Source organism: Callorhinus ursinus, unplaced genomic scaffold (assembly GCF_003265705.2).
Source record: "Callorhinus ursinus isolate GAN/ISIS: 27379988/994484 unplaced genomic scaffold, GSC_fseal_2.0 scaffold93, whole genome shotgun sequence".
Classification (NCBI taxonomy): Eukaryota; Metazoa; Chordata; class Mammalia; order Carnivora; family Otariidae; genus Callorhinus; species Callorhinus ursinus.
In genome coordinates, this window is record NW_027397155.1 from 73,877 (window position 1) to 100,683 (window position 26,807).

The following is a 26,807-nucleotide window of genomic DNA, read 5'->3' on the forward strand; positions in this document are numbered from 1 at the left end:
TAAAAAAGAGAGAGAGGAAGGAAAATTAGAAAATATTGGCAAGATGGCAGAGGAGTAAGAGACCTGGATTTCGTCTGGTCCCAGGAATTCAGCTTGATAGGGATCAAACCATTCTGAACATCTACAAACTCAACAGGAGATCGAAGAAAAGAATAGCAACAACGCTCTGAACAGAAAAGCGACCACTTTCTGGAAGATAGGATGTCAGGGAAGTGAATCCGAGGTGATATTCAGGAGGATAGACGGTGGGGGAGGGCTCTTCCATGGCTGCTTCTTGCAACAGAAAGATCAGCAGATCACAAAATCAGAACTTTTAGAAGTCGGCTCCGCTGAGGGATGTTGCTCCAGTGGCTAAGCGGGGGGTGGACCCCTCTTGGGACAGTGTGGTCTCAGGACCCTCGGGGTCACAGAAAGACCAGGGGTTCCTAAGTGCAGCAGAGCTCCCAGGTATCCGAGCAGGGAAGCCGGCTGCAGAGATGGAGCCAAGGCGCGGGCTTTCAGCTCAGGGTTGCCATAAACCGTGATCCGCGCTGCAGTCGGGCCACTTCTCCTCCAGCAGGAACGCAACAAGCGGCAGAGCTGGGGATACTCCCCTTCCTCCCCCGGGAGGAGCGGCACAGGAGCGCACGGCAGGGATCTGCTGGGTTTGGAGACTCAACACGGGGCCGGGTGCCAGAGATAGAAATGCTCGGTCACAGGCTGGGTGAGCATGTAGTGCGACCGGAGACCGGGGAGACGGGAGTGACTGACTGCTTTTCTCTGCGGGCTTACTGAGGAGTGGGCCCCCGAGTTCTTGGCTCCTCCGGGGTGGATATTGGGAGGCCGCCATTTTCATTCTCGTCCTCCAAAGCTGTACGGAAAGCTTGCAGGGAACAAAAGCTCCTGAGAGCAAACCCAAGCTGATTACTTAGCCTGGACCAGCAAGGGTGGGGCAATTCTGCCTCCAGCAAAGACATTTGGGAACCATGGCAACAGGCCCCTTCCACAGAAGATCCGCAAGAAAGCCGGCCAAGACCAAGTTTACAGATCAATGAGAACGGCAGAGTTCCAGCGCTAGGGGAATACTGCACATAGAATTCATGGCTTTTTCCCCATGATTCTTTAGTCTTTCAAAGTTAATTTTTTTAACTGTCTTTTCTTTTTTCTTTTTTCTTTTTTCTTTGTTTTGAGTTTTTCTTTTTCCCTTTTTCAACCAATATCGTATCGATCAGTTTTTTAAAAAATATTTTTTATTTTTCATTTTTAGAATCATATTCTATCCCTTCATAGTAGTTACCCTTATTTTTGGTATATATATATAAGTTGTTCTCTCTTTAAAATTTTGAGATACAGTTTCTCCTAACAGATCAAAATATACCCTAAATCTCTAGTGTATGGCTTTGTTCTAGTCTCCTGCCTGATCACATAATCTCTTTTTTTTATCCTCTTCCTTCTTTTTTCAACCAACTTGTTATCTTATCAATTCCTTTTATAAAATCTTTTATAATTTTCATCTTTACAGTCATATTCCATCCCTTCATCATATTAACCCTTATTTTTGTACATATATAAGTTCTCCTTTCTTTAAAACTTTGGGAGGCACTTTCTTCTAACAGACCAAAATACGCCCAAAATCTAGAATGTGGCATTGATCTATGCACCAGCCTGATCATATTTGATCATATTCTGTTTTTTTATTCTGTTTTGTTTTTGTTTCTTTTTATCTTTTTCTTTTTTCTTTCTTTCTCTTTCTTTCCCCCCAGTTTCAGGTCTTTCCTGATTTGTTTACTGTATATTTTCTGGGGACGTTGTGACACTGTTAGCATTTTGTTCTCTCATTCATCTCTTCACCTCTGGGCAAAATTACAAGATGGAAAAAAAATCACCTCAACAAAAAGAACAAGAGGCAGTACCGACTGCCAGGGACCTAATCAATACGGACATTAGTATTGTCAGAACTAGAGTTCAGAATGATGATTTTAAAGATACTAGCTGGGCTTGGAAAAAGCATGGAAGTTATTAGAGAAACCCTTTCTGGAGAAATAAAAGAACAAAAATCTAACTAAGTCTAAATCAAAAAGGGTATTTTTGAGGTGCATTCAAAAAGGGAGGCTCTAACTGCTAGGATAAATGAGGCAGAAGAGAGAATTAGTGATATAGAAGACCAAATGATGGAAAATAAAGAAGCTGAGAAAAAGAGAGATAAACAACTACTGGATCATGAGGGCAGAATTCGAGAGATAAGCGATACTGTACGATGAAGCAACATTAGAATTATTGGGATCCCAGAAGAAGATGAAAGAGAGAGAGAGAGGTGCAGAAGGTATATTGAAGCAAATTATAGCAGAGAACTTCCCTAATTTGGAAAAGAAAATAGGCAACAAAATTCATGAGGCACAAAAAACACCTCTCAAAATCAATAAAAATAGGTCAACAACCTGACATCTAATAGTAAGACTTATGAGTCTCACAGACAAAGGAAAATCCTGAAGGCAGCTCAGGAGAAGAGATCTGTAACCCACAATGCTAGAAACATTAGAATGGCAACAGACCTATCCACAGAGACATGGCAGGACAAAAAGGACTGGCATGATATCTTCAGAGCACTAAATGAGAAAAATATGCAGCCAAAAACATTATATCCAACTAGGCTGTCATTGAAAATAGAAGGAGACATAAAAAGATTCCAGTACAACAAAAACTAAAGGAATTGCAAACACAAAACCAGCCCTACAAGAAATATTGAAAGGGGTCCTCTAAGTAAAGAGAGACTCTAAAAGCAACATAGACCAGAAAGGAACACAGACAATATACAGTAACAGTCACCTTACAGGCAATTAAATGGCACTAATTTCATATCTTTCAATAGCTACCCTGAATGAAAATGGGCTAAATGCCCCAAATAAAAGACAGAGGTTATCAGATAGGATAAAAAAACAAGACCCATCAATATGCTGTCTGCAAGAGATTCATTTTAGACCCAAAGACACCTCCAGATTGAAAGTGAGGGGGTAGAAAACAATTTACCATGTTAATGGACACCAAGAGAAAGCTGGGGTGGCAATCCTTCTATCAGACAAATTAGATTTTAAACCAAAGACTGTAATAAGAGATGAGGAAGGACACTATACACTACTTAAAGGGTTTATCCAAAAAGAAGATCTAACAATTGTAAATATCTATGCTCCTAACATGGGAGCAGCCAATTATATAAGGCAATTAATAACAAAAGCAAAGAAACACATAGACAACAATACAATAATAGTGGGGGACTTTAACACGCCCATCACTGAAATGGACAGATCATCTAAGCAAAAGATCAAAAAGGAAATAAAGATTTTAAATGACACACTGGACCAAATGAACTTCACAGATATATTCAGAATATTCCATCACAAAGCAACAGAATACACCATCTTCTCTAGTGCCATGGAACATTTTCCAGAATAGATTACATCCTAAGGGGTCACAAATCAGGTCTCAACCGGTACCAAAAGATTGGGATCATTCCCTGTATATTTTCAGACCACAATGCTTTGAAACTAGAACTCAATCACAAGACAAAAGTCAGAAAGAACTCAAATACATGGAGGCTAAAGAGCATCCTACTAAAGAATGAATGGGTCAACCATGAAATTAAAGAAGAATTCAAAAAATTCATGGAAACACATGAAAATGAAAACACAATTCTTCAAAATCTTTAGGATACAGCAAAGGCAGTCCTAAGAGGAAAGTATATAGCAATACAAGCCTTTCTCAAGAAACAAGAAAGGTCTCAAATACACAACCTAACCCTACACCTAAAGGAGCTGGAGCAAGAACAGCAAATAAAGCTTAGACCCAGCAGAAGAAGAGAAATAATAAAGATCAGAGCAGAAATCAATGAACTAGAAACCAAAAGAACAGTAGAACAGATCGACGAAATGGGGAGCTGGTTCTTTGAAAGAATTAATAAGATTGATAAACCCCTGGCCAGATTGATCAAAAAGAAAAGAGAAATGACCCAAATCAACAAAATCATGAAAGAAAGAGGAGAGATCACAACCAACACCAAAGAAATACAAACAATTATAAGAACATCTTATGAGCAACTCTATGCCAGCAAATTAGACAATCTGGAAGAAATGGATGCATTCCTAGAGATGTATCAACTACCAAAACTGAACCAGGAAGAAATAGAAAACCTCAACAGACCTATACCCAGTAAGGAAATTGAAGTAGTCATCAAAAATCTCCCAACAGACAAAAGCCCAGGGCCGGATGGCTTCCCAGGGGAATTCTACCAAACATTTAAAGAAGAATTAATACCTATTCTCCTGAAACTGTTCCAAAAAATAGAAATGGAAGGAAAACTTCCAAACTCATTTTATGAGGCCACCATTACCTTGATCCCCAAACCAGACAAAGACCCCATCAAAAAGAATTACAGACCAATATCCTTGATGAACATGGATGCAAAAATTCTCACCAAAATACTAGCCAATAGGATCCAACAGTATATTAAAAGGATTCTTCACCACGACCAAGTGCGATTTATCTCTGGGCTGCAAGGTTGGTTCAACATCTGCAAATCAATCAGTGTGACACAATACATTAATAAAAGGAAGAACAAGCACCATACGATGCTTTCAATAGATGCAGGAAAAGCATTTGACAAAGTACAGCATCCTTTCTTGATCAAAACTGTTCAGAGGATAGGGATAGAGTGTACATACCTCAATATCATAAAAGCCATCTATGTAAAGCCCACAGCGAATATCATTCTCAATGGGGAAAAAACTGAGAGCTTTCCCCCTAAGGTCAGGAACACGGCAGGGATGTCCACTATCAACACTGCTATTCTACATGGTATTAGAAGTCCTAGCCACAGCAATCAGACAACAAAAATAAATCAAAGGCATCGAAATCAGCAAAGAAGTCAAACTCTCTCTCGTTGCAAATGATATGATACTTTATGTGAAAAACCCCATAGACTGCACCCCAAAACTGCTAGAACTCATACAGGAATTCAGTAAAGTGGCAGGATATAAAATCAAAGCACACAAATCAGTAGCATTCCTATACACCAACAACAAGACAGAAGAAAGAGAAATTAAGGAGTCGATCCCATTTACAGTTGCACCCAAACCATAAGATACCTAGGAATAAATCTAACCAAAAGGCAAAGAATCTGTACTCAGAAAACTATAAAATCTTATGAAAGAAATTGAGGAAGACACAAAGAATTGGAAAAACGTTCCATGCTCATGGATTGGAAGAACAAAGATTGTGAAGATGTCAATTCTACCTAGAGCCATCTATACATTCAATACAATCCCCATCAAAGTACCATCCACTTTTTTCAAAGAAATGGAACAAATAATCCTAAAATTTGTATGGAACCAGAAAAGACCCCGAATAGCCAGAGGAATGTTGACAAAGAAAAGCAAAGCTGGCGGCATCCCAATTCCAGACTTCAAGCTCTATTACAAAGCTGTCATCATCAAGACAGAATGGTACTGGTACAAAAACAGACATATAGATCAATGGAACAGAATCGAGAGCCCAGAAATGGACCCTCAACTCTATGGTCAACTCATCTTCGACAAAGCAGGAAAGAATGTCCAGTGGAAAAAAGACAGTCTCTTCAACAAATGGTGTTGGCAAAATTGGACAGCCACATGCAGAAGAATGAAACTGGACCATTTCCTTACAACACACACAAAAATAGACTCCAAATGGTTGAAAGACCTAGATGTGAGACAGGAGTCCATCAAAATCCTAAAGGAGAACACAGGCAGCAACCTCTTCGACCTCAGCTGCAGCAACTTATTCCTAGAAACATCACCAAAGGCAAGGGAAACAAGGGTAAAAATGAACTATTGGGATTTCATCAAGATAAAAAGCTTTTGCACAGGGCGCCTGGGTGGCTCAGATGGTTAAGCATCTGCCTTCGGCTCAGGTCATGATCCCAGGGTCCTGGGATCGAGTCCTGCATCGGGCTCCCTGCTCCTTGGGAGCCTGCTTCTCCTTCTGCTTCTCTCTCTCTCTCTCTCTCTCTCTCCCCACCTCTGTCGCTCATGAATAAATAAATAAAATCATTAAAAAAGAAAAAGCTTTTGCACAGCAAAAGAAACAGTCAAAAAACCAACAGACAACCTTCAGAATGGAAGAAAACATTTGCAAATGACATCAGATAAAGGCCTAGTATCCAAAATCTATAAAGAACTTATCAAACTCAACACCCAAAGAACAAATAATCCAATCAAGAATTGGGCAGAAGACATGGGCAGACATTTTTTCCAAAGAAGACATCCAAATGGCCAACAGAGAGATGACAAAGTGCTCAACATCGCTCGGCATCAGGGAAATCCAAATCAAAACCTCAATGAGATACCCTCTCACACCAGTCAGAATGGCTAAAATTAACAAGTTAGGAAACAACAGATTTTGGCGGGGATGTGGAGAAAGGGGAACCCTCCTACACTCTTGGTGGGAATGCAATCTGGTGCAACCACTCTGGAAAACAGTACGGAGGTTCCTCAAAAAGTTGAAAATAGAACTACCCTATGACCCAGCAATTGCAGTACTAGGTATTTACCCCAAAGTACAAATGTAGGGATCCGAATCGGTACGTGCATTCCAATGTTTATAGCAGCAACGTCCACAATAGCCAAACTGTGGAAAGAGCCAAGATGTCCATCGACAGAAGAATGGATAAAGAAGAGGTGGTATATATATACACAATGGAGTATTTGCAGCCATCAAAAGAAATGAGATCTTGCCATTTGCAATGACATGGATGGAACTGGAGGGTGTTATGCTGAGTGAAATAAGTCAATCAGAGAAAGACATGTATCATATGACCTCACTGATATGAGGAATTCTTAATCTCAGGAAACAAACTCAGGGTGCTGGAGTGGTGGGGGGTGGGAGGGATGGGGTGGCTGGGTGATAGACCTTGGGGAGGGTATGTGCTATGGTGAGCGCTGTGAATTGTGCAAGACTGTTGAATCACAGATCTGTACCTCTGAAACAAATAATGCAATATATGTTAAGAAAAAAAAAGAAGAATATAGCAGGAGGGTAAGAATGAAGGGGGGGATATCAGAGGGGATGAACCATGAGAGATGATGGACTCTGAAAAACAAACTGAGGGTTCTAGAGGGGAGGGTGGTAGGGGGATGGTTAGCCTGGTGATGGGTATTAAAGAGGGCACATTCTGCGTGGAGCCACTGGGTATTATACACAAGCAATGAATCATGGAACACTACATTAAAAACTAATGATGTAATGTATGGTGATTAACATAACAATAAATGAGTAAAAAAAAGAAAAAAATAAATAAAAATATGAGTTATTTTTCTACTTTTTCTTCAAATTTTAAATTATCTAATAAGAACTTTAGGTGATTGCAAAAGTATATCCTTTTTATGGGTAAAATGACATAATGATATGTGATGTGGGCTTTATTTAAAATTTTTCCTAAGTAACAACAAAAAAGGGAGGATGAGATGAAACAAAATTGATAAAATATGTTGATAATTACCACTATTTTTGTGTATGTAAGAACTGTTCCATAATAAAAAGTAAAACTAAAAGGAAAAGAAAAGAAAAAAAAAGGCACAAAAGGGAATTCAATAAATATAAGTCCCATAGGGATACCAGGGATACCATTTTCCTCCTCCTAATACTATCATTTAAATTTAAGGATAATCAACAGAAATATTCCAGTTAAGTTCATTTTATGTTCATAATCTTAGTTTTGTAAAACAGAGATTAAGAGAAATTATATAGAATTTTTTAATTTGGGAATAAAAAGTAAGTGAAATTCAGGTATATTTATGTGATTTTATTATAGAAGATTATGTATTGTTTAAAAAAATATCATGACAGTTCCAAGATTTACAAAGCCAAAATACATAAGCTTTAAAGGAGTATACAATTTGACAGAAAAACCAGATGAAGAATAAATATGAAAATGCCACAGATAATTTGGTGACCTATTTTTTTTAATTTTTTATTTTTTACTGTGTGGTATAACAGATTTTATTTTATTCTATTATTAACATATAATGTATTATTTGTTTCAGGGGTATAGGTATTCAGGGGTATAGGTTTGTGATTCATTAGTCTTACATTGTGTTAACCCAGCGCTCACCACAACACATACCTCCCCTACTCTCAATCACCCAGTTACCCCATTCCCCCACCCCCCTTCCCTCTAGCCACCCTCAGTTTGTTTCCTAAGATTAAGGGTCTCTTATGGTTTGTCTCCCTCTCTGGTTTCATCTTGTTTCATTTTCTCCTTTCTTCCCCTATGATCCTCTGCTATGTTTCTTAAATTCCACATATCAGTGAGATCATATAATTGTCTTTCTCTGATTGACTTATTTTACTTAGCATAATACCCTCTAGTTTCATCCACGTTATTGCAAATGGCAAGATTTCATTCTTTTTTATGGCTGAATAATATTCCTGTGTGTGTGTGTGTGTGTGTGTGTGTGTGTGTGTGTGTGTGTGTGTACCTTTTCGTCTTTATCCATTCATCTGTCGATGGACATCTGGGCTCTTTCCACAGTTTGGCTATTGTGGACATTGCTGCGATAAACATTGAGGTGCAGGTGCCCCTTTGGATCTCTACATTTGTATCTTTGGGGTAAATACCCAGTACTGCAATTGCTGGGTCATAGGGTAGCTCTATTTTCAACTTTTTGAGGAACCTCCATACTGTTTTCCAGAGTGGCTGCACCAGCTTGCATTCCCACCAACAGTGTAGGAGGGTTCCCCTTTCTCTGCATCCTCGCCAACATCTGTCGTTTCCTGACTTGTTAATTTTAGCCATTGACTGGTGTGAGGTGGTATCTCATTGTGGTTTTGATTTGTATTTCCCTGATTTGGCAACCTATTTTATCCAAGATATAGACTTAGCTAGTTTTAACCACACAAATTCAGGGGCACCTGCGTGGCTCAGTGGGTTAAGTGTCTGCTTTCAGCTCTGGTCATAATCCCAGGGTCCTGGGATGCAGCCCCACTTTGGGCTCCCTGCTCAGTGGGGAGCTTGCTTCTCCCTCTGCCCCTGCTCATGCTCTCTCTTGCTATCTCTCTCTTTCAAATAAATAAAATCTCTAAAAAAAATAAACCACAGAAACTCAATGATCACAGATTTTTGTAAACCTTATCAAATAGCTGAGGACATTAAAAATAAAGTGGCTCCCTTTGTTAATGATCTACACTTTTACAGGGAAGCATTTCAGCCTTACACAAGCATGTGCATCCGGAGCCAGGCGGCTGGAAGCCCTCACTTACCTGGGTGGTGATCTGGGCAGACAGCCCGCTTGTCTCCCTTTCCTCCTGTCAAGCAGAGGCAGTAATACTACGAGGCTAATAGGTCTGTTAATACGTGTAACAGCTGTCATTCAGGAAACAGTCCTAGAAAGTTATCACTATGGTATTTATATAGCAAAGATGCAATAAGCATTTTTCTGGACTCTATATTTTTTTTGTTTTTTAAAAAGATTTTATTTATTGAGAGAGAGAGTGTATGGGCAGGGAGAGGGGCCAAGGGAGAGGAAGACAGAGAATCCTCAAGTAGATTCCACACTGAGCATGGAGCCAGATGTGGGACTTGATCTCACGACCACAAAATCATGACCTAAGCTGAAATCAAGAGTCAGAGGCTTAACTGACTGAGCCACCCAGGTGCCCCAGGACTCTATATTTTAAATGTGCCATTTTGGAGGTTTATAGAACTTCTTTTCTGCTGTCCCTTATCCACAACTAGGAAATCCAAAAACTTAAAACCATAAATTTGGAGGGAATTTGCTTAGCATCAAAACCTGATTTGATGCAAACTCATTTGACAGCAAAATCTAGTTTGAGCAGACATGTGGTTATTCATATTATCATTTATTATTTACCTCTGCTTAGTATGATTATTCATACATTTTGTTGCAAAAATATTTATATGCCTGCTTCCTGTATCCTATCCCAGCCTCCTGAGTGTTAGGCAATATATAGGATATGCCCCATATTACTTTTAGATATCTGAAAATATCATAGTTCTAAAACCCATCAGGCCCAAGTGTTCCAAATAAGAGATAAGGGACATAAACCAATAATTTCCAGAGTTTGAAACTCTTGAACTTACTTCTTAGATGCAAAGAGAATTTTGAAAAGACATAGTTGATCTCAAAATCCTTTAATAAAATCACTTTAAAAGGTTTTTTTTTTTTTTTTAGTTTCCCATGATGATTAAGGTCCTATCACTCACCATTTGCTGGGTAACCAGGTGTGAGAGGGTCCCCTGCACCATTAAGATTTAAGATATTTCCACGCTGGACACCATGTCCAGGAAGATTCCAACCATCTGGATAGGACTCTACCCCAGGAGCAAAGTAATCAGCAGGATCTGAGTACAGAATGACTCCTTTGGCCCCTGCCACCTGGGCGTTTTTAACCTGGAAAGAACAATGTCTCTCTTATTTCAGGTTGGTTGTTCCAGATTTGATAATATCAATTTTTTTTGAAATTACACTTAAATGAATAGCCAAACTTTATTTTCAATCTTTTATCATTAGACCTACAACAAAGGACATCTCACAGAGAACTGGCTTTGCTTTTTCTTACTTCGGGTTCTAAAAATGGGCTTCTAAGAAAAAAATAAAATGATAAAATAAAAATGGGTTTCTAGGGATGGATCATCCCTCAGAGCTGTAGCTTTAGGAAATGTCCACAATAGTGATAGCAAGTACTTGCTGTTTCTTCCACTGGTCTAGGAGCACAAGAAGCAAGCAGACTCCACAGGCCAGATTTCTATATCTTTTATGACTGGGGGGGAATATTTTTGAAATTTAATTTCTCACAAAAGAGGAAAAAAATGAATAGATCAAGTGACAGTAATTTTTTAAAACTGCTATGTAGAATTTAGTTTCTCTGATTACCTATATTAACAATTCACATTAAAATTGAATTTAGTATTTTCAAAGATAATATTAAAAAACGAAGATACTGATGGCAACAACAAATCCAATGAATGCTTCTATGTAGACCACAGGCATATTTGCAGGTATGAAAAAATATGCTTTGTTCTGCTTGAACTTCTACACTGGTTCAAACTCCAATGACCCAATTTAAAACCCCTGTGTATAAGCTAGTAAACGTGTCCTCCCCATAAAGTGGCCATGTTACAGAATATGAAAGGATCATGGTCCTCAGAAAATTTTAGGGATATGTTTCTACACATGTAAGATTTTTTTTTATATTGGGGGAAGGGAAAAAAGAAATGATTTTTACCTTATTTCCTCTGAAAATTTTCCCGTATCTGGCAATCACAATCTTCCCAGAGCAATTGATTTTCATGTCCCTCTCTAGTTTAAGGAAGTCTTCAGTCTGTGCATAGTTAACATACACGAGATCACCCTGTTGAGACCAGGAATGATTTAGGACAAGCACGATTTAATACAAGGAGGTTTCTCTGCATGAGGACGGTTTCACATCTTTGAAAGAGGGAAGAGGCAAGAGCATGCAAGAGAGTTAGAAAAGCACAAGCCTCCCATAAGAGGTTCAAGGGAGAAATGAACTTGAATTAAGACAATTGGCTGAGTTAGAGATGTATGAATTTAACAGTAAACTTTGTTTATATATGTCTCCTCTAGAGTGGCTATAATGCTATAGAAGTGTTCCCCCCAAAATGTACAGGAATATATATATTGCCACATGCAGTTTGAAGGGGTCCAGGCACCCTAGGTTAAGAAACCCTTGAGGACAGCTTCATTCTTAGAAGTTCCTTCACAACTAGAAACCTAATGGGTCTCCACTACCACCAGGTAAGGAAGAAAGGTCAGGTAGTATAACTGCTTTATGGGTCTGGTTTCATATTATTAGTATGACCACGTGCAAATCTTAGAAACATCTCTGAGTCTCAGTATTCTCATCTGCAAAATGACCTGTTAGATGAGACCAGGTTTCTTCATTTTTTTCTCACCTTCTCCCCAAATTAATTTTGGAACTCCAACATCAGCCCCTCATATATTTACTTGACATCTAAAATTGCTTATCATACCTTAAGTAGCTACAAAAATGCAATTTCCAGCACATTATAACTATTAATATTTTGAGAAGCAATTTTACATCACTTTTTATATGCATCCAAAGGAATATACACACTATACTGATTTACTATTCCACATCATTCATTTAAAAAATACAGGAAGACGCTCTTCAGTCAGAATTTTATCACCCATTTTCTCCTCGAACTTCTATCTTGTCCCCCTTTCCCCAAAGAATTTTACTCTAAAGTAAAATATATTTGTGCTGGACATTGGGATGTGCTGTCCAGATTCTCCTTCGCTGAAGACATTCTCGTTCCAGCTGCAAGGGAAGGTTCTCTGCAGACAGCCTTCAGTTCTCAAGCCTCTTCAGGAATTGCCTCAGCTACAGACAACCACTCTGCTCAAAGTCATGCCCCTTCCTGGGATGTCACACAGTGCATGACTGATCAGTGGGGAGTATAAAGCCCTGGACATTTTAGTCCAACCCAGGACAGTTCTGAAGAGCTCTGCTGACTCCAGAAACGCCCTTCAGGTCAGCCAAGCCTGCCATTGAGGGTCACTGCTCCCTCTGCTCAATCCAGCTTCCCTTCCCTCCCCTGACACAACTATTGATCCCAAGAGAACACTTCTTAATTAATTAGCATGCTACATTCCATTTCAGTGTCTGTCACCTAGGATTTGGGAATGCTTGGAAGTCTTTTCTTGATCACTGCCAAACTTCCTTTGATTAAGATTATACATATATGTGTGTGTATGTGCATATATATGTGTGTGTGTGTGTGTGTATTGAAGTTTTTAAAATGTCTTGTCACAAGGACGTATGCACTAAGAAAATTCTTTAGGAGTAAGCTAATTATTAGTAGTAGATTGTGTCTAACAATATTACAAATTTGTGTAAATGATACCCAAGCACAAAATTTTACTTGAAATATATTTCTTAATGCTATTAGATGCTAAAACATCAGGTCACTGGATGAATAAATTGTTGCTAGAATGAGACAGGACTCCACATTAGTTCTATTCACATTTTGTTTTTAGACCTAATTTCTGAGAAACCTTGAGATGGGAGTGAAAGAAGTTTTGTTGCAGAATTTTCACTAAGTTATTTAAACTCCTTCCAAGTTAGAACGCCCAAATCACAGACACTGATCTATTATCTGAGTTAATTCTCATGATGTCAGCTAGACGCTCAACTAGGCTCAACTAATTTTGTTCAGTTGCAAACCATCTGACTTGCCAAATCTCTTATTACCCAGTTATGAGAATCTTCCACTATTGTCTCTTTGTCCAGAACCTCAGAGATACAACTCAGAGATATGCTTCATATTGTTTTAGGATGGGTGAGAGATGTCTTTCATTTGTAAAAATAAGAGAAAAATGATTATAAATAAGGAAGTGGGGACAAAGTACCAGCAGGACCTGACCATGGGCTAGTTCTCAGTCCAATGTAACTGCACCCTGAGAAATTGGTGGTGGAAATGGATTTCTTTAAAACAATCTCATGTCTGCCTTCGGAAGTCTTCACACATCCTAGTTTGAAGTCCCTGGGCTGGACAACTTCTCATATCCTATAGTTTTATTTTTATTGTTTCCCTCTTCGGCTACATTTCTCCTAGCATGTGCACAACAAATGTACAACAGATACTAAAATAAAATTGTTTCCAAACTAATTCCAGGATTCATCTGACAAACTTGTTGAAAATGTATCATTATGAACCCAGCAGTGTTCTACGAACTAGGGATACAGCACATCCCTGTCCTTGGAGGAACTTACATTCATGTGAAATGCAGAAAGATAATAATAAAAATAATAACTAATAAGTAAATTACATAGTATATTAAAAAGTGACAAGCGCTGTAGCAAATTGTTTCAAAGTTTAAATAAAATAGGCAAATAGTAAACTAGTACTTAGGTGCATGCAATTTAAATGAAAAAAGTCGACTGAGAAGTGATATTTGAATCTTTGCTTCAGTAAAGGGATTATTTTAACTCTTATATTTCTTCCTCAGACAATGCAATATTAATGCACTATTAATAACCATACTGTATGTCTCATTTATAATTGTTAGCCCTCCCTGGAGCTTGCTCTTATTCTGTGAATATAGAGTTATTAATCAATTTAATTTCAGTGAATTTTGTCTTAGTGTCAGTGTCCTACTTGAAATTTATCCCTATTTAATATCACTAACTTTGGGGAGACTACAACCTTAAATGTCTGTAAACTGTGGCTATCTTTTGATAAATCTGCAATCCGCACAAAACAAATGAGGGATCAAAGGAGACATTAGTTTAAAAATGACAGTACACTTTTATTAAAGAGGGCACGTTCTGCATGGAGCACTGGGTGTTATACACAAACAATGAATCATGGAACACTACATCAAAAACTAATGATGTAATGTATGGTGATTAACATAACATAATAATAAAAAAAGTTAAAAAATGACAGTACACTTTGAAAATGAAAACAAGTGTGATAGATATGTCCTCTGGGCACTTCACAAATGCAAGCTGTCACCATCAGTTAGAAAAAAAGCTTTGTTTTCAGACAATGACCTTCTTGTAAAGTTTACACTGTACCATTGTTCTATGACTGGGAATAAATACAATCTGGCACTGTTAGCCTAGAATTTTCCATTTCTTGCAAGCTTCCATCTTCCCACTCTTGTTAATTGAAACAGAACCGGGAGACAAGGCCAGTGGCTCCCAAAGCATGGTTCTTAAGTCCTCAGAATCAGTGTCACCTAGGGTCTTGTTGGAAATGAACTATGAAGACCTACCCAAACTCAAGGGGGTGGGAGCTAGAACTGATGTTTTACAAGCCTTCTGGATTATCACGGTATATGTTGACCACCGTTTGAGAACCGCTAGATTATATTTTTATTTTATTTTAATTTTTTTAAAGATTTTATTTATTTATTTATCAGAGAGAGAGAGAGCACAAGTAGGGGGAATAGCAGGTAGAGGGAGAACCAGGATTTCTCCTGAGCAAGAAGCCCGATGCAGGACTCGATCCCAGGACCCTGAGATCATGACCTGAGCCAAAGGCAGACGCTTCACTGACGGAGCCACCCAGGCGCCCCTACAGTGAAATATCTTAAGCACAGACATACATAACTTTAAAAAGAATTAGCATTGCACTGGCTGAGTTATAGGTGATTCAGTGAAGCACATCAGCCAGCAAACTCATCTAATATTTGAACACAAACAAGAATCTCATGCAGAATCACAGACTCTATCTTCCCATTAATCAAGAAGAGTTTAGGTCTACTTGAAAGAAATGAGTTAATAATCTCTATGACTCTTATGAGTAGAATAATTCTGTCAAAGTCCAAAAATTACTTGGGGATGTCAATTGATTATACATTAAACCCACAAACTAATGTGGGAATAATTTTCTCCCTATAGTATTCTGTCTTCTTACCTAGAAACATAAAGTTTCTTTATACATAATATTTTCACTGCTCAATAAATTTCACAGTGCTCTTCAACTACTTCATGCTCATTGAAGACTTGTATTTTATATTTTATGGTTATTTTAAATTAAAATTTTTGTTATATTTCCTGTTATTATACACTATGTCCATAAATACTTCAATCTGATATTATTTTTAAATAATGATATATTAGTATTTTTTGTATATTCTGATTATACAGATATATCACTGTAAATAATGAAAAGAATTAATAAAGAAGACCCAAAGTATAAAAACATAAAGAGAACAATTGAGCAATATTAATATTAAAGATATCTTTTCATAAAAGGGCACTTGGGGCACCTGGGTGGCTCAGTCAGGTAAGCGTCTGCCTTTGGCTCAGGTCATGATCCCAGGGTCCTGGGTCTGGGCTCCCTGCTCAGCCAGGAGTCTGCCTCTCCCTATCCCTCTGCCCTTCCCCTTGTTCGTGCTCTCTCTTGTTCTCTCTCAAATTAAAAAAAAAAATCCTTAAAAAAATAAGAAAAGGGGAACTTAGATAACATGAACAAATGGGTGAAAAATTAGAAAAAGGTTTGTAATATTTAAACCAATATGGAATAAATAATTAAAATATTTAAGAAACCCTTAAAATCAGTAAGAAAAGACTGGAAATTCAACAGGGAGAACGCTAGCCTTAGTTATTGCACAGAATAAAAACCAGAACAGCTAATAAATAAATATGTTTACAAATGAGCAACCTTAGTTGTAATCAGAGAAATGTGAATTAAAATAAAATAATAAAGTTATATAAACAAAAAGCAAAAATCATAAAGTTATATAATTTCAAGTGTTGATGAAAATATATGAGGAAAAAGGAACACTCATTTAGTGTCAGCAGAAGCAACCAACTGCTACAGTCTGGGCATTGTGAAATTAACTATTCCTACAAAACAGCAATCCCACACTTGTGTTTACTGTAAACAGAGAAACCCTTGCAAGCCCAGATGGGACACATATGAGGACATTCACTGCAACACTGTGGTGATGAGAATTTAGGAGTAAAGCAGCACTCGAGGCTCAGAGAATGGGTAAGTTACATGTTGTGTGCACATAGCGTGGGATAGGCAACAAGTAAAAAGGAACGAACTACCCTGACATAAAGCAACATGGATAGAGTTTTTAAAGGCCATTGATTGGAAAGAATAAGAGAACAAGTAAGACCTAAAGTTTAATGCTATTTACATAAATTTAAAATACATCAAACACAAAATAAAGCCATATGTTTTCAAGAATATGTACATTGCTGGGGCGTCAGGGTGGCTCCATCGGTTAAGGGTCCGACTCTTGGTTTCAGCTCAGGTCATGATCTCAGGGCTGTGAGATTGAGCCCCACTGGGCATGGAGCTTGCCTAAGATTCTCTCTCTCCCTCTCCCTCTACCCCTCCCCCGCTCTCTCCCTCTCTAAAGAAAAACAAACAAACAAAAAGAATATATGCATTGCAAAGGACATAAATACATTGGGCTGGGGGGAGAAGAATGAGACTGAGAACAAAGATGGGAGGTACCTTAACCTTGGATTAAGTCTAAGTGACCTCAGTACACCTAAGATCTAAAATATACTATCTCTTCACTTCCAATTGCTATATGCCTCATTCCTATCTCATGTCAATTATGAAATAATTATGATTGCCAGCATTCTATTTATGTGCTAAATATTAGACAGAATTTTTCTAATATTATACCATTAAGATGTAAACTATTCATTTGAAGTGAACTTCATACAACCAATGAAAAATACTCTTTTATTCTAAGTTTGCAAGAGTTTTTAAATTATAAGTTAATAAATCCAATACATTTGAAAATAAAAATAGTATTTTCTCTCTTACTTATTAAAAGATATGGCACTTCCTGATATTAAATCATCCTTATGTTTTTGCAATATATCCTAATTGATTAAGCAAATTTTTTTACCTAGGATGTTTCTAATAAGAGCCTTCTACTGACTGATAATCCAATATACCCAACTGTCAATTAGCAACTTCTTGTGAATATATCCCAGGCACTTCAACCCAATACATCCAAAATTGAATTTACTTACTGTCAAGTATTATAATAGTAGAGACAACTTTTAAAAAGATGTTAATAATTATATTCAACTCTTTCAAATTTAGCTTTCTTATAAAAAACAAAGTACCTCACATGAATCTGGGGATTGACTATAGAATTTCAGATGATAGTTATGCACACTACTTTATTGAGTAGACCACACAAAATTTTCTAGAATGGACCTTCATGCTCTTCATTTGAAAATGGCAACAATACTCTTACTCAAATTCTTTGAAAACTAATCAGTGCTATGCAACAGTAATAATTAATGCAGTATTTTCATACAATGGAAATTACTTAGCAATAAAAAAGAACTAATTAAAAGCTAAAACACGTGAATCTCATAGACTCAACACTTTGTGAAAGAAACTGGACACAAATGATTACATGCTGTACAATTCCATCAATATGAATTTTTAAAATAGGCAAAACTAATCAATGGTAGCAAAAACAATTAGAATGATTGACTGGCAGGGGGCAAGGGGTGTGGTACTGATTGAGAAAAGGCATAGAGTTACTTTTTGAAATGATGGTAATATTTTGTGTGTTAAGGGGTTTGGATTACACAGGTATATACATTTGTCAAAAGTCAATAAATGTACATTTTGGATTTCTGCATCTCACTGCAGTAAATTTTATCTTTAAAAACTGTCAACAAAACAATAAATAGTGCTTTTCCTTATTAAGAAATTCTACTGTCCTAATTGTGAAAAGAGGGTAAATTTGGATTATATAAAAATCTCCTTATAACTGTTCAATTGTTGCCTGCATGTATGAGGGGGTTCTGTTTGTTATTTGTATATTATTACATTGCATATTTACCTCTGGCATCCCCTGGGGAGAGAAGGCATTAAAAGGTGGCACAACATCTGAAACATTTTCATATCCTGGAGGAGGTGGTTCAAATAACGATGAGTTGAAAATCTGGAAAAGCAAAATATAAGTCAAAACTAAGTTAGGTAAAGTTTGATTACTACAAGCACACAAGGAAAAATGTACATTATCGTTTTTGTCAGTAGAGGGTTTTGTATTTTGTATTTTGAAAATACATATCAAATATTCAGCACTGTGCTAGAAGAATAAGCCACAGACACAGAGAGGATCTATAAAGCACCAGGCTTTGATTACAGTAACTGCCAAACTACAAATCTAGGTCCCACAAAAACATCCTTCCTTTTGAAAATGAAATGGGGGTGCGTGGGTGGCTCAGTCGATTAAGCATCCGGCTCTTGATTTCAACTCGGGTCATGATCTCAGGGTGGTGTAACTGAGCTCTGAGTTGGGCTGCGAGCTGGGTGTGGATCCTCATGCACCCCCGCCTCCTACTCCAAAAAAATTTAAAAAAGGAAATGAAATGAAAGACACATTTTCTACCAAAAATTAATAGTTTGGAGCCAACAGATATTCACTTAAAGAAAATCTCTAAAGGATATCATTCAACAAAACAAATAAAGCCTCTAAAAGAAGCTCTAAGATGATTCAAGAAAGACTGGTAAGCAAGGTATCCTGAATATGTGGAAAAAATGAATAAATATGTACTGTATGTAATAATAAAAGCAAGTATTATTCAAGTTGACAAGAACAAGATTAAATTAGAATTATGGGCATAAAGTGGTAGGGTATGACCAAAGTGAAAGTATTCTAAGATGTTTGCCTTGTAGAGATATTAATTGAGCCCATATATACTTTAAGGTTTTGCCGAGTCATTTTGACCTTGGTAAAGGTTCAAGTATAGCTTCTCTGGGAGCCCAGAAGCAGGGCCCACAAACCCGAAAAGTTGAAAATTCCTTTTTTTTTTTTAGATTTTTTATTTATTTGACAGAAAGAGAGTCAGCGAGAGAGGGAACACAAGCAGGGGGAGAGGGAGAAGCAGGCTCCCCGCTGAGCAGAGAGCCCGATGCAGGGCTCGATCCCAGGATCCTGGGATCATGACCTGAGCCAAAGGCAGGCACTTAATGACTGAGCCACCCAGGTGCCCCTAAAATTCCCTTTCTTTTATCACAACCAGGAGTTGATTTGGGGGATATTTACCTCTATTTCTTTAAATAACATGTAGTGTTTCAGATTTAGGCATTATCTATGAACATTGTGACAGTTCAACTGTTTTTTTTTCATCCCTCTGTCACACCTATTAATGGTTTTGTACCATCACCATCTCCAAGTGTAATTTAATTATTGTGACTCTTCAGACCTACATTCTGTGGTAAACTGTAAACTTTTACTCTCCTGCACAACACGCACAAGTTCCTCCTTCCACAGGCAACCAATATGACTAGTGTTCTATAGATTCAACCAGAAATACTTTAAATATATATAGACACATTCTTATCTTTGTTCACATAGAGATAACATATGATATAGATTGAATTATATACTGCCTTTTATTATGTCACAAAAGGTAAATAGAAATTTGTAAACTAAACTGTTTTGGTTATGCTGAGAATATGTAATTTGAGGCTATATTAGTGAATTCTGGAAAATGAGCAATGCTCTCTGGTATATAGTCTACCTTTGATAAAGTCACCCAAAATAGTGGTTTCCCTGACCTTACAAATTTCTCCCACATGTTAGAATAACTCATAAACTTGCTCTAAAATCCACTTGTTCAGAGAGGCTGTAAAATTGAAGATTACCATATAGGCAAATTGAGTGAGATCAACTTGAATACTCGCTTGGCTGAAAGATATGCTGATGCAAGGACTGTTTCTAGATGGATTGGTATTGCACTTTACTACAGTTTCTTTTATAATCTTTCCCAATGATTCAGATGAGTTTCCTACCCTATGTGTGTCACAGAAAAATTATGGGCTAAATGGAGGATGTGGGGATTTTTGAGGGGTAGTAATTGATACGGTTTCACGGTAGGTTCTGTGTGCCTCAGAAAAGGTAGATATTTGGGGATGCCTGGGTGGCTCAGTTGGTTAGACGCTGCCTTTGGCTCGGGTTGTGGTCCCAGGGTCCTGGGATCAAGCCTCGCATCGGGCTCCCTGCTCAGCGGGAAGCCTTCATTCTCCCTCTCCCAATCCCCCTGCTTGTGTTCCCTCTCTCGCTGTCTCTCTCTGTCAAATAAATAAAATCTTAAAAAAAAAAAAGAAAGAAAGAAAAGGTAGATATTTGGTGCTCTAGTTGGGATACCATAACGTTAGGTTCACTCCCGATCTCCCATCACTGTTTGTACCCTTGCCCAGGACCAGGGCCATGTACAATGTTGCAAAGTAGTGATAGATATCCACATTCCAAGGGAATGTTTTTAATGTCTCACCATTAATTTTGATAGTTGCTGTGACCTTTATCAGGTGATGTTAATTAACTTCCTTTCCAAGTTTACTAAGAGTTTTTATCATGAATTTATGTTTCATTTGTTCAATGTTTTTTTTGGGGGGGGATATTTTTTGAGATGAGTATGCAATTTTTCTTTTTCATAATGATAATTATATTATCCATATACATACATTACACATTTGACCTGTCTTTTTGCAATTCGCTTGTTGGGTTATCGTTTCTAGATTATACTTGCCTTAAAAAATGAGTTGAGTTTTTAATATTCTTTGAAATAGCTTGTGTTATATTTAAATGATCTTTTACTTTAAACTTTCAAACTTAAAGGAAAACCAGTTGGTCTTGATGCTCTGTGTTGTGGGAGTTTTTGAAGTACTGATTTAATTTCTTCAATGTTATAGAACTATTTGGATTTTGCATTCTTTTGTCAAATTTCAAGTTTTTTCCATTTCATCTCAGCTGTGGATTACTGGCATACTTCTTCCTAGTATTTTCTTATCTTTGTTATCTGTGCAGCATCTACAGATATGTCTCTTTTTTTTTTTCTTAACTCTTTATTTATTTTTGCTTTCTTTGTATTTTTTCCTTATTGATCTTTGTCCTTTAGGGGACAAAGGGGGTCATTTGGGTGGATTACCTCATCAGTGCTGACCAGGTAATTCCAGATTGATTAGTTAAAGGTCACATTTCTTGGAGAGGCTGAATCAACTGCGTTAGGTTAGGTATTAAATCTTGGTTTTCTGAGTGGGTCTCAGTACAAGTAATTCAATTTTGGGCCTGTTGTAACTTTTCCTTTAACAGATAAAAACAACTTTAGAATTGTTGGTGAATTGAAACACTTAGGTAGTGACCCTCTTTATCTCTTAATAAGGTTTTTGACTTTGCTTTAAAATTTACTTTATAAGATAAAACCATTTTTTAAGTCAATATTTACTTGGTATTTCTTTTTCAGTTTTGTTACTTTCAGACTTGTAATGTTGTGTTCAAGTCACTCCTTATAAAAGAGTACACAGCTGATTTTACTTAGTCTGATATGCTATGTTTTTAATCAGTTTTTTCCTTTAAATTTTTTCTAATTACTGATACACAGCATTTAAGTCACTTTTATTTTCCTATTATGTGATGTTACTCTTCCTTTTCCTCCCTAATGTTCCATTTTTCTTTTGTGAAAATTGTGTATCCTGGGCAGCTGCCTTAACTTGGATTCAAATAAAACTCTTTTCCTTTTCCTTTAAAATTTATAAGGTTTGGGGCACCTGGGTGTCTTAGTCGTTAAGCGTCTGCCTTCGGCTCAGGTCATGATCCCAGGGTCCTGGGATCGAGGCCCGCTTCGGGCTCCCCGCTCAGCGAGGAGCCTGCTTCTCCCTCTCCCTCTGCCTGCTCCCCCTATTTGTGCTCGCTCTCTATCAAATAAATAAAATCTTAAAAAAAAAATAAAACCTAAAAGTTTTGTTCATTTTGTGTCAACAGTTGAATATTGTTTGCTTCAGGAGAGGGAGAAATAGGGAGGAAGCAAGGCACTTTGGAGAAGTATGTGACTATGTTCAGATGTAATTTGGATGAAAATAAAAAAGGAAAATGAATTAATGATATAGCTTTTAAAAAAATCAGGAAGATTTAGGCATTGTGATATTGTGATTTATAATAAATATATATTTGATCTTCATCCCGTTTCTGGCACTGAGCTCCTAAAACCTCCTAAAAGGAATTTCCTGATGAGAGCAACAAATGTGTCTATTGTTATGTTAATGAGGTAATTTTTGGACCCCACTTAAGGATTGGCGCAGGTTTCTGGAGAACCAACTTAGTGATTAGAGGGTTGGAACTTTCAGTCCCACTGCCAACCTCTCAACCAGGAAAGAGGAGCTGGAAGTTGAATCAATCACCAATAGCCAAGATTTAATCATCACACCTATGTAATGAAGCCTCCATAAAAACCCAAAGGACAGGGTTCAGAGAGCTTCCGGGTTGGCGAACTCATGGAAATGGGAGGGGATTGGGGCTCCTAGAGAGGGCGTGGAAACTCTCTGCTCTTTCCCACATACTTTGCCCTATTCATCCTTCATCTGGCTACTGATCCATATCATTTATCATCCTTTTAATAAATCAGTAATCTGGAATGTAAAATGTTTTTTGCAAATGTTAATTTGCTCTAGCACATTAATAAAACCTGAGGAGGGGATCATAGGAACCTCTGATTTCTGCCCGTCTGTCAGAAACACAGGTTAACAACCTGGACTTGCACCTGGCATCTGAGTGGGTGGGGGAGGGAGCAGTCTTATGAGACTGAACTCTTACCTATGGAATCTGATGCTATCTCCAGGTAAATAGTGTCAGAACTGCATTGAATTATAGGACGCCCAACTGGTGTCTGAGAATTGCTTGTTAGATGTGTGGGGAAAACACTCCCCATCCCAACAGAAATTGGTCTAGGAAGCCAAAAGAGACAGCTAACACCATTCCAGAAAATCTCCAGAATGACGTTTCTACATGATACCTTTATATTATGTGACAGGCTTGAAGAATTTAATAAATGCTTACAATGGCAAAACAAACAATGAAATGGAATAATAAAAGCAAAGTCACAGTCAAAATTAGGAGGTGAAAGAAGAAGGAAAAAAGAAGTGCAAGTTTGCTATTTTCCTCATTGTATATAGATCATCCCCAAATCTGACAGATCAAGACAGAGGTTTTATATGTATAAATATATATATATTTAACATAATCTTTATCTTATTTCATCATTAAATAACTTTCCTAATCATACTTTTATAGACTGCTTAGTACTTAATTATATAGATATGCCCCGACCTATTTAACAAATGTTATGGGACCATATGTGGTATATTGATATTGCACATAAGTTTTTTTTAAAAATACTTTTTAAATTTTGAGACAGGTTAATATTTTAAAAAGAAACAACTAACTACAATAATTTAAAATAGTAGTTAATATAGAAAGTTTCAAATCATATTAGGAAATTTAGCATGGGATTACATCACTGACAGCAAGACATAACAACATATTTGCCATTAAAAGACTGATTCATTAGTCGATAGAAGGTGATTGACATATTAGGAAAAATTTTTTAAATTTATATGTATTTAAATCACATGACATTTTCAGTTCACTGATCAACCTGGACATATTTGAAGCTATATACCAACTGAAAAGGCCCAACTGACAAAAAGACTGAAGGAGACTATCTGGATTGAAAGGGGCTATTTCAGTTAAGATACAGTACCTCTAAAACTAAGGTATGCTAAATAGGGTTAAGTGAATGAGTTTTACTTTACGAGTTTTCATATTGAGTGCATATCATGACAAAGAAATACCTCGTCACTTGTATTATCTTTTCTTCCTCAAGTATGTACCCTAACTTGCAAACAAGATTATAAATTCTTTAAATAATCATTCTATAGACATTCTTTCCCAATTCTCTTCCCCCTTCAAATGTCCACATCCAAATTCTGGGCACAGAGCTGAATACATGATCATATGACTCATATCATTAAGCACCAATAAAAAGCTGCGGACTCAAACTACACACCAGGTGTCTTGGGTTTCCTCACACCCCCAAACTTATACAGTATCTTTTATAGTCTGAATCTATCAAAAATGTGTCTATTTTACTTGCCTGGAAGTACTTATATATCATATTTTATATTAGCACACAATACTAAAAAACAGAAAATACAACTGTGATCAAGCATTAATTTCTCAGATTTTTTCAACATCACATTAAATTCAAACGTCATAGGAAAGGAGTTGACACCAGTAATGAGATATTAAAGACATCATTGACAAGTTTCAATAATATTGATTTCCATCAATAATTAGAGATGGTATAGGGCATTCTTTCATAAAAGGTGTTTGAAAAGAATAGAGATGAGGGTAGTTTCTTATCTCTTTGTTTTACCTCATTTCCGTCTTCATCAATTATTGAGATGTAGTTGGGATGAGTCTTATTTGGATAGGACAACAGGACATCATAATGGACTAACTCAACAGAATCCAGGCCAAATTCTTTCCACTGGGATTGAATTTGCTTTGCAAGCTGAAAGTTTTGTTCTGTTCCTGCTAAATGTGGCAGCCGTGTAAAATTACTGGTGAACAAAAATTGAAAGTAGTTAGAAATTAATGTTTAGTCAGCCTTTATCCTAAATGAACAACCAATGAAGGCAGATTGACATTTAAAAGGTGCTTTGAAATGTGATACATTAAAAAAGCAAAGTGGTACTATTATCGCATCAAATAGATTTTCAAAGCATGTTTTGAAGTTTTCAGGCTCTAATTTGTACTCATTCAAGAGAAAAATTGGAGAAACTGATCTTTGTAGAAAATTGTTATATGCAATCCGCTGGGTGTTTCCCTATATAGTAGATGAGGAAGTGTCCTCTTCTTTCCTTAAGACTCACGCATCTTAGAACTTTCATGGAATTATTTATTTCACTGTGTGAAATAGATTTAGTAGGTGAAAATATTTTCATACAAAATACCAAGCTGTGACGTGCCAAGAATAACTGTTAATTACATTTATTTTTAAATACTTCAAGTTATGGTCAATCAAGAAACTTTTTGATTAGCAGCCTTTATGAAGTATCTTCATTAAGGAATAATCTAAACATATTTTGAGAAGCTCAGACTAAATCTCTTGTATTCTCTTCATCATGCATAGTAATACACTTAAAAATCAATGATGATAATTAGCCTGACTAGTAATATCTCTAATGAATAAGCTATGTGGGCAGAATTTCAGCTACCAAAAATACTTTCACGAGTTTACTACTTTCTCATTAATATGTCTGGATACTGGTGCTTTTGTTTGTTTAAATTTCTCTCTCTCTCCTGGAAATGTTTTGTTTCCCTGAAGATTTAGCTCATAGGTATTTTCATCTTAACCCACTTAAAGAAAAAAATCCACATGCCAAAGCATTATGTATCATAAAAAGACATTTATTTCTAGATCTTCACAAACTTCTGCTTCTGAATATGTAGGTTTTTCTAAAACCAACACATGTTCATCCTTATAGGGTTTTTTAAAATAAACTAATAAATAGGCAACATGGCTATGATGATTCCATTTTCAAATGTTTACTTTTACTGTAAATTTATCTTAATATTTGACTTGGCAAATCAACTGCCAAGAAGAATAACTCTCAATTTTTAAAAATTGGAGTTCTTGTGATTATTTTTTATAATTCTATTAAAATAATTTAAATTGTATTTACAAAGATAGTATCAAAATCATTATTCAAAAAATGTTTAAGGGCTAAACACTATAGGGGCTGAATGTGGGCTACCCCAAGATGGGCTACATTGGCATGAATGTTATTCTGAGCTGAAGGCAATCGAAACCCTACAGGCTCAAAAGAAACTTTTGCTGCTCCCTTAACAACATAGAATCTAAATTGATGGTTGTTCTCAAAATAAGGGTTATTAGCAGAGATAAATTTTATCTGACTGATCCAGCTGTATAGCAGGGCAAATATCTACTTATCAAACAGCTGCTTTTCTTATCACCTTGTGAAGTGTGTTCCTTTCATATACCTCATTTTGCCTATCTTTGGAATTTCTATGTCTATATGGATTCCCCACACATACACTATTAAGTTTGATTTTCTCTTATGAATCTGTCTTGTGTCAGGGTGCTAGAAGTACCTTGAAGGGGATAGGACATTCTTGCTCCCTTACAACAACTTACACAAAATTTCCAATGTGTATTTGCAAAACATAGTAACAAAATAACACAATTTTAAGAGGCAGCTGAGGTGTCTATATTACCTGCAGAGATAACAGAAAAAGAGCCAACATGGTGCTATTTTTTTTTCTATATTACACAGATCACAAACTGTAACATAACTAAAGTGGATGCAGATTATACATATTTCCTTAAGTCACAGTGATAACTCTGTCCCTACATGTAAGAAATAGGGCACCTGGCTGGCTCAGTTGGTAGAGCATGTACTTCTTGATCTTGGGGTCATGAGTTGG

General features: G+C 36.9%; 1 protein-coding gene across 1 annotated transcript in view; it reads right to left on the reverse strand.

Annotated features, from left to right (window-relative positions):
* The window catches only part of FOLH1 (folate hydrolase 1), a 74,719-nt gene that overhangs the window by 42,707 nt on the left and 5,205 nt on the right, over positions 1-26,807 (reverse strand). Inside the window, exons 3-6 of the mRNA XM_025893656.2 lie at positions 24,733-24,919; positions 18,357-18,458; positions 11,254-11,379; positions 10,232-10,418 (exon numbers count right to left, since the gene is read on the reverse strand). Of these exons, the coding sequence (XP_025749441.1) occupies positions 10,232-10,418; positions 11,254-11,379; positions 18,357-18,458; positions 24,733-24,919 (602 nt within the window). The remainder of the gene's footprint in view (positions 1-10,231; positions 10,419-11,253; positions 11,380-18,356; positions 18,459-24,732; positions 24,920-26,807) is intronic.